Source organism: Barbus barbus, assembly GCF_936440315.1.
Source record: "Barbus barbus genome assembly, chromosome: 4".
NCBI classification, from domain to species: domain Eukaryota; kingdom Metazoa; phylum Chordata; class Actinopteri; order Cypriniformes; family Cyprinidae; genus Barbus; species Barbus barbus.
In genome coordinates this window covers 3,055,915-3,065,615 of record NC_136732.1, presented here as the reverse complement: position 1 = coordinate 3,065,615, position 9,701 = coordinate 3,055,915, and the positions used below count along the sequence as shown (strand labels likewise).

The 9,701-nt window shown below is 37.4% G+C and overlaps 1 protein-coding gene across 1 annotated transcript; it reads left to right on the top strand.

Annotated features, from left to right (window-relative positions):
* Positions 1–308: 308 nt before the first annotated feature.
* Positions 309–9,483, top strand: LOC306866738 (uncharacterized protein). Its single transcript, XM_079412057.1, has 2 exons — positions 309–499; positions 4,326–9,483. The coding sequence occupies exons 1-2, from the start codon at positions 489–491 to the stop codon at positions 5,905–5,907; spliced, it is 1,593 nt and encodes a 530-aa protein (XP_079268183.1). The 5' UTR covers positions 309–488; the 3' UTR covers positions 5,908–9,483.
* Positions 9,484–9,701: the final 218 nt, after the last annotated feature.

The following is a 9,701-nucleotide window of genomic DNA, read 5'->3' as shown; positions in this document are numbered from 1 at the left end:
GTCTTGTTCAGCTTTTTATAGTCCAGTGATTTTAATAAAAAGTACATGTTTTGGAAAATGATTAAACACCTGGATGTGTTAGTGATGAATCTACACAGACAAATATAGGAGTGTGTATACGTGAAGCTTTTAGCTCATGGGCTGTCTTCCCCTTCAACGGATCCTCAAGCTGGTTAGAACTGGTTGGCATGGTTTTGAAACATCCTGTATCTTAGTTCTGAGAAATCATATGTAGCATCCGTAGAGGTGCCAGATGAGGGGGAGGGGATAGTATCTATATATAACCCCACAGTGGCGTAGAGGTTTTTGTCTTCTCGCTGCAGAATCTCTGCGTGTCAGACAAACTTCTTGCAAGAAAATAAACGTCCTACTTTTCTGATAGCATTGCTCTCTTGAGTTTTATTCCACCTCGACACAAAGTTGTGACACAACAAGAGTGACACTGAAGGTCTTCTGGCAAGTTTGACACATTCAATCCAGCAATAACCATGAATTTCGAGTGAGTTGAAATGAATGTGTTTTCTATATAAATGATGTAAGAGATAATCCATGCCTATACCATGGTCACTTGGCATTAACAAGTTAGATAAAGCAGCTGATGATGTTTGTAGTGCAATATTTGACCGTAAGGGTAAAAATGATTATTTTCATCAGTTACATAGCTTTGTTACTAAATTGCTACATTGTTTTATTAATAATAGACACAGTGTAGTGCTTCTGAATGTGTGTGTGCATTGTGATTTCTGAACATAGCATCAGATGAAGTGTACTGTATACTGGTTTTTATAGGTTTATATTTAAATTCACACATAATGTAGGTTTTATGACTTCACCCAATGCTAGTATTATATTTAACACTGATGAAAACATCTGAGCCTGCACAATACGCAGTGTACAAATATCTAATATTTGTCTCTTTCCTTTGGCCATATTACAGAAAGTCCTAACACAAGCATCAGGGGCAGACGGAGCAGTCCGTGGTACACAATACAGAAATTTAAATATAAATTCTATTAAAAAAATTATGCTTATCATTAACATAATACATGACTGGCATGCTTTGTTAGAATTTGTCTAGTCTTCCCTGGTGTGCATCAAATAGAATTTTAAATGAATGTTTATATAGACCATTTTCATACAACGACAGTTTATTTATTATATTATAACTATAGCCTACCATAAAATCAGTCCATATGGAAGATTTGAAATGAAGTGCAGAAATCATGTGGACTGTCTTTATAGTGCACAGTAACAAGGTGTAAATGTTCTTGAAAAAATTGGGCCACGTGGGTTAGGAATAATGCAAGGGTGACTTCCTATATAATTATCATTTTTAGATTAATTAGACCTATCCCTTTAACGTTTTTAGGTGAATTAGTCCTATGCCTTTTATTAGCCGTTTTCTTTTTGAAGCAATATTTGAAAAATGCTTTTGACCACAGGGTCGGACCGAGTCCCACTTGAGGCCAGTCAGGGGCGTGTATAGTAATGATCGGGAGAAGTGAGTGCTTTCAGATGTCAACTTCATTTGGCAAAGTTGGCTTAGTGCACCATATGAAGTTCATTGATTGAAAACGTGCCACCAAAGATCACTGACGCGAGACTGTTGATTTTGATTAGCACAATCCAACACAATCCTACAGTTTGATTAAAAAACATCACATCCAATGTTGCTGTGCATTGCTTGCATATTTAATCTGGTTATTACACGATCAATTGATGCATAATAAGTGATAAGAAAAAATGACAAACATGAGCTGACTCTCACATGTGCTTCTCCCGTTAGTCTCCTGTCAGAATAGCATTATATTGCAGATCAACTCCACCTATGGACGGAACTGCACATGACCGCTCAAACTTTAAACATACTTATTTTAGGGAAATCTATTTAGTTGAATAACTTTCTGTGCTAAAAAAGTTGAGATTACTTGGTTAAACTTGGTAAAGTCAACTAACTTATTAAAAATAGTTAATTTCACTCAATTTTATTAGTAAGAACGTCAGTTACATTTTACAGTGGTCTTTTCAGAGAGAGAGAAAAAAAGACACTTGTCCAAAATATCAAATAAAAGTTGTATATAGTTTGCCATAAAATAATGCATGCAAACTACTTATATATTTTACTTTAATATATAACACTCTCATAACGACACACACTTTAGTGAAAGCCTCAAGTTTTCCCATGTTGTTGTTCAAGTCTGAGGATGATAACTCCCCCACTTTAAGTTTTATAAATCATTTTTTACATAAGTGAAATTACTGAACTTCTACCTGGAAATCAAGCTATTCACTTTCTTTTGCAGCAACACACAGACACAGTGATACAGTAATACTGATATAATGGTTATCTTATAGGAAATCATATTGACAATATTGTGAGTTGGTAATATGATGGCAATGAAATTACAAATTTCATTAATTTGACGCGCTGTTCGCACTTTTATGTGATTTGCTTTATTGTACTTTTGTTATATGATTTGTTGATTGCCCTGGTGGATTGTTTGTTGTTATGTGGGCAATAGTGATGTTACGTTCGTGAACGAATCGTTCTTTTTGAACGAATCTTTTAGGTGAACGAATCATTCTCGTTCACGTAATCCATTGACTCATATTTCTCGTTCACTGAAATTCCTCCCTCCACCGCAGCGCGCCGCTATTGCGCGCATGCGTAGCTCTGGACCGTTTCATCTGTCAAAGAATGACTAAACCTCGAGCCAATAGCCTGCGAGTATGATACGAGGACGGAGCATGTGATTTGTTTAATCTAGTGAACGAATACGCCCTTCATTGAGTTGCTTTGAGTTTGAAAGAGTCAAATGAACTGTTACATACATACATCTCGTCTCATTATTACGTTCGTCGTTCGAACAACTGGTTCTTTGTTTTATTTTTTTATATTATTATTTATTTATTTTTTTTATCATTTTGTTTTATTTATTTATATTATTGTTGTTTTATGTTTGAACAGTTACATACTTTTAAATAAAAAAATATTTCATTATGTTAGTCATGTCATGCACTTTTGTTTGTTTAAAAACTGTGAAACATAAAAAAATATGGCAGTATTGATTATTTGCGTCACGTCATCCCATCTCATTTGCGTCACGTGACTCACGTCAGCAAATAGCATTTCAGCTCGGGTTTAGAAGGGGCATGTAATTGGTTGGATCGAACGAACGAATATAATAGCATCATTGACCGAGATGGCTCTGTTTTGAGTCTGAACGAGAGAGAGATCTCCCGTTCGTGAACGAATTGAACGAACTGGTAGCTATACCCAGTTCGTTGACCGGGTAGGTCGGCCATTCTGTCAATATAGTTCATCAATCAGCAGAAAGCGGATGCAAAGCACAGGTATCCGTACTGTGCACGCTTGTTTATATTCATATTTTACATACAGAATAACTCCTCGTTTAACATAATCTCAGATTTGAACGTGTAAATCTCTGCCTAAACAATTAAATGTTAACTAGCCTAGTATGCAAACAAATAAAAAAACACTTGTGCTTTGGTCATCCGAAAAGAGTGTAATTTAAAAGATAAAAAGAGTAATGACTTTGATCACTTATTTAGACTTATTTTATTCATTTAATGAGAAGGGCAAACTTTTTAATGAAGCCAAATCGGTTTTTATTTTGTAACAAGTAAATACGTTAGTTGAACAACACATTTTGCCGCACATGCTGACGTATTTGTGTAATATGGAAAAATGGTCACTGAACGAATTAGTGAACGAATCTGAACGAATCATTTTGGTGAACGAACGAAAAATGAACGAGTCTCTGGAAAGAATCAAAATTTCCACCACTAGTGGGCAATCATGTGATTTAGGATTGAAATATTACCTAATATATTGAAACAAAATCATGTGACTTTGTGTGTGTGTGTGTGTGTGTGTGTGTGTGTGTGTGTGTGTTGTTTATATAAGGGCGGAGTCATGTATGTGTTCATTGTCTGATGAAGAGCATCTAAGCTCGAAACGTCACCTGTGGTGAGAACATAAATCATTATTTTTCTATCTCTGGAACTGTGGTGTGCCTACTTTCATTTTTTGGTTCAAATTAGTAAGTCATGAAACGAAGAAAAAGTATCAATAAATTATGTAACTGGTACATTGTGTGTTAGCTGGCTCCGAATATCTTTTCTTTTTTTTGAATTCTATCTGTACTTGGATTGTCTTCCTACAATATTTTATTACATGAATTTGTTCAAGTTAAAAACATGTACAGTATGTAACACAAAGTCTGTATATCAGTGGCTACTGTTATGTCTAAAATACTTGGTACATAAATATTCTGAGAAACATTTACCTTTATATTTTACAGACAGAAACATCTTTCACCACGCAACACAACACTGATTCATCGAGGTCCTCCAAAAAGATTCCGTTTGCATACAGAGAAGAAAGTGATTGATGATAATGGCAGAGTCAGAAAATGGACTTATGGGAAAAAAGACTCCAGTAAACAGAACAAAATTGTTCTGCTGGTGGGAGAGACTGGTGTCGGTAAGACCACCATCATCAACACTATGGTCAGCTACTTACTGGGAGTGAAGTTTGAGGATGAAATATGGTATGAAATCACAGAAGAAGCAGCTGGAGATCAATCAGAATCACAAACCTCTGAAATCACCATGTATGAGGTCTTTCCTGAAGAGAGTCCCATATCGCTCACCATCATTGATACTCCAGGTTACGGAGACACTAGAGGACTGGACAAAGATCTGGAAGTTGCTGGGAATTTAGCCATGCTGTTTCAGAGCAATGATGGAGTTTGTGAAGTCGATGCTGTGTGTTTTGTGACTCAAGCGTCTAAGAATCGTCTCTCAGACAGACAGCATTACATTATCGGTTCAATTCTGTCTTTGTTCGGGAAAGACATAGTGAACAACATTGTATTTTTAATCACACACTCTGATGGTCTGCCACCCAAAAATGTCCTCGGTGCCATTAATAAAGCTAGAATCCCCTGCAGACGAGACAAAAGTGGCCAACCTGTTTATTTCTTATTCAACAATTGTCATGCTGACGCCCGTCACAATGAGAAACGTTACATGCGTGCTCAAAGAGACGCCTGGGAAAACTGCACTGAAGAGATGGAGAAATTCCTTCAGTCTCTGGATGAAAAGGAAAGAAAAAGTTTGGAGCTGACTTCAAACGTCCTGATTGAGCGCATTCAGCTCGAAGCGCTTATCTGCAACATACAGCTGCGAATTCAAGAGAAAGAGCAGAAAAAGGCTGAAAAACTTCAGATTCAGGAGGCAATGAGACAAAACAAGGAAAAGATTGAACAGTGTAAAAACTTCATCATTGAGGTCAAAAATGCTGTCAAAATCATGGTTCCCATTGAAAGCAAGTCATGGAAACACAGGAAGGCAATGACCTGCACTGTCTGTCAGGAAAACTGCCACGAGTTTAACTGCTGGTGGGTTTCTAATCCCGACAAATGTAAAGTCATGAAAAACGGTTACTGCACCGTCTGCACAGGCAAGTGTCACCACAGCAAACATGTCAAAGGAAGCCAGAAATACATCATCAGCACTTCAAGCGTCATAATTGTGTTTGATGATTTGAAAAAGATGTATGACGAAACTCAAGAACAAACGAAGTGGTTTTCAGTTATAATGGATCATCTTGACAACGATCTGCAGGCGATTGAGGACCAAAAGTTAACTCTTTTGTTCAATGCATACAAGACCATCAAGCATCTGTCTCAGATCGCATTAAAACCAGACTCTGCCTTCACTCTTCAGCATCTCCACTTCTTCATCCCCAGAGTGAGGGAGGCTGGGAAAGACGACTGGGTGCGAGAGCTGGAGGAGATGAAGAGAATCGCTGAAGCTGAAGAAGCGAATCAAGATGCTGTGAGTTATCTGAAAGCTGGTCTGTCAAAAGTTCATCTGTAACGATTCTTTGGTGGGAAATAAACAAATACATTGAGGACAATTGATGAAAATGAAGAAGATAATGTAAAAGCAATGTCGGGGTCTTTCTGTAGATCTCATTGCCTCAAGCTCATTTTCATGTGTTTTAATGATTATTTAAAAGGCAAGCCACTCCAGTTCAATCTGTTAGTTTAGAAACTAATAATACATGAGTGTCTGTATCATTTTGGGTTACTGGATGATAGTTTTGAGAGAAAATGTTGCATCTGTGAATGTTGATGTGTTAATCCCTTCTACATTTTATCTTCATTAGTAGCTGAAATCTTTTTATCTCTTTGCCTTTGTTATTTATAAGTAAAATTAATAGAAAAATATATGAAATTCATAATGTTTGTAGTTTTTTTTTTACCAAGCCAGAAGATATTCTTATCTTGAGGTTAGTGACAAATAATTAGCGAAAGGATGCACACGTATATTTGACAATTTTACAATTCACATGTCTTAAGTTTTACTTGTAACTAATTGAATCTGTCAATTTAAAGGGACCTGTTATGCAAAATTCACTTTTATAAGGTTTGAACACAGCCTATAATGGTTCAAATCCACCCACTATTTTTGTATAATCCCCATAAATCATAAACAGTCTCTCCAAACACACTGTTCCAGGTTTCTGGAAGTCCTGCCCACAACTGTTAGGGACACTGCTGTGTTAGCATAGACCCTGCCCTGAATGAGCTGCAGCAGTCCACACACTAATGGTTAGAGATTGAAATGTCTACACCAATGTTCTGTTGTTGGCTGTACCAACAAACATAAGAGTCTCCATAGACTTCCGACATCTGAGGTAGAGACCTGCACTCCCATGGGACCAGACGCAACAAAGTATGGCACAGGACAAGTTTTGATGTGGGAATGCGGTCCATGCAGATCTCTAATCTGGCACTGAGGACATTGACATGTGAATCCACCTGTCCAGCTGTCAGAGGACTCTCCTTGGTCTTAAAGAAAACAACCTGGGTGCGCTCTCTGTCTTCTCTGTCTCCGCGAATATCTATCTGAAACGCATCACTAAAATGAACAAACTCAGCGAATACTTGACACCCAGACATCAGAAATATATCAATAGAAAGCTTGATATGTCTACTTTTAAATGAAGTCATATTGAAAATAAATATTCTGTGATAAAGTAATCCGTATGAAACCAACACGATGTTCAGTCTTTCCCATCTAAACTCATTAGGTGTGTTCGACTTGAAGTGGCGATGCGCAGACTGATCAGAATCTGACTTAAAGCAGTGCATGCCGGTTAGAAAGTAGGTGTGTTTGACTTGAACCACGGCTACAGATGGCTTTCAATAAGAGTAGCCGCTTGCAGTCGGGGGCGGAGTTGAAAATGGAGCCATCAAGTCACGTGGTGTTTGCATACTCTATCACGCTCTGAAGAAACTGTGCCGAAACGTGTGCACATCATCATCATAAACAAAGCGTGAGGATAGTCAAGTTCATCTCGGCTACTTGTCGTTTCTGAAGAAGACTGAGAAGAATAACCCAGAATTTACCTCAAAAGAAGAACACAACGGAATGCGTCGCACAGCTGGATTCAGTGGAGGATATCACTTTGATGAGTAGCCTAAGATTACTAGCATTTGTTGTTATTGTGACGTAACTTGTACACATTTTACTAGCTAAACCAGGGGTGGGGAACGTCCGGCCTCCGGGCCTTATGTGGCCTGCAAGACAGTTTGAAGTTTGATCTGGCCCTTCGGTCAATTCAAAATCGCCCCTTCTCCCTCAGGAAAGAAAAAAAACCTAGACAGCAACTCATTTTCCTGTGATTTGAAAATGGCAATATTATAATATAAGATCGGTTTCCCTGACTCCAAACACACTGTTCCAGGTTTCTGGAAGTCCTGCCCACAACTGTTAGGGACACTGCTGTGTTAGCATAGACCCTGCCCTGAATGAGCTGCAGCAGTCCACACACTAATGGTTAGAGATTGAAATGTCTACACCAATGTTCTGTTGTTGGCTGGCCTAATGGTTAGAGAGTTGGACTCGTGATCCAAAGGTTGCGGGTTCGAGTCTCTGGCTGGCAGGAATTGTAGGTGGGGGGAGTGAATGTACAGCGCTCTCTCCACCCTCAATACCACGACTGAGGTGCCCTGAATAAGATCGGTTTCCCTGACTGGGTCACAGTGGGTCAGCAAGTGTTTTAAACAAATCCATAATTAATACCTTTAACAAACAAGGTTTTTAACAACATTTGCCTCTCTGCCCAGCAACACGTTTTATAGTTATATAGTTTGTGATTTGGTGGATTTGTTTTTCTCAAAACATGTGTCATTTCCCATCAGAAGTCTTTGAGTGACTGGATCAATATGGATTAATAGTGTGCTTTCTAATTGTAACTGCTGGATTTATGGAAATTATGAGAGAAATATCAACTTTGGGTGGACTAATCCTTGAAGGTATTAAAGTAAGGGTCTAAAGGACAAATGTCATTGTAGTATAACGTTACCCTTTACCACACATGCTTGCATGGTAAGGTAAGACATCAGTTGGGAAAGAAATCTGGCAAATGGAACAAATCTGTAATGGAAATGGACTGGCAATGGAAATATTAAGAAAGCATTATGATCTATAAAACAACAACAAAAACAATACCATTAGAACCTACAGCCTCAGTTACTTTGCACTCTTCAATGTGTAAGGGCAGCAATGGCAGTGATATTTTCTGAGTTTGACTGTGGCATCTTTGCAAACTCCAAATGGAAAGCTGATCTTGTAGTGGATCTACAAAAAGGATGTTCGTCCCATTATTCAACACCGATTTCAGGAGCTGAGTTGAGTATCCATCAGAGTCTGTGGGAATTGCAGACCTCTTACGCCGCCCACCACCACCTAACAGTAAAATCAGAGAATGAAACTCAGGATTAATGCTTCATGTGCTATCAGAATTGTTGTAAATATGAGTTACCTAGTTACAATTTGGACATGAATGTTTTCTTAAGTTGTATTTACCACTGGGAAGCTCAGTGATAATTTTGATGTGCAAGTTCCCAAGTTGGGGCAGGCCATATACTTTAAACATGGCGGAGGGGAGAACAATCGCTGCTGTGGCTGCTATTTATTATTGGTTTTTCCACAATAGCTACATCACCTTGTAATGCATATTTACACTCATGAAAATTAATTTTGATTGTATTGAATATTTTACACACAGCAAAAATAGACTGTATTTGACAGAAATTCCAAAATCAGCAAAGCAGCATATGAATGTGACAAGTTTGTAATTACACTGTTAAAAATTTCCTGTAGAATGTACAGTAACTTACTGGCAGCAATTTGCCAGTAACTTACTGTAAATTAAGTTTACAGCAAAAATACTGTATTAATGTTTACAGTACTGCAAATACATTTACAGCAAGATAAATGGTATAGTATTTCTTACTGTAAAATATACAATAATTTTACTATCTTTTCTCCAGTAATATATTTTAATACAATAAAAATTCATTGCCCATTTGTCTATGTACCTTAAAACTGTACAAATTGTAAATTACTGTATGTCAGTAAATAATAAAGCAATCAATGGTGTAATGTTTTTAATTGTTCATTTGTAAAAAACAAAACAAAAAAAAACATTTTAAAATTCTTGCAGACTGAACATTTTCTTCACAAAGTCTGTTTTTCTTAAACCTGCAGTAACATTTATACACAAGAGTTTCATATTACAGCATTTTAAACCAATTCATGAACAAATTCAGTCATAAGAACAATCTTAAAAACTTGTACATCCAACAAAAATTGCCTGA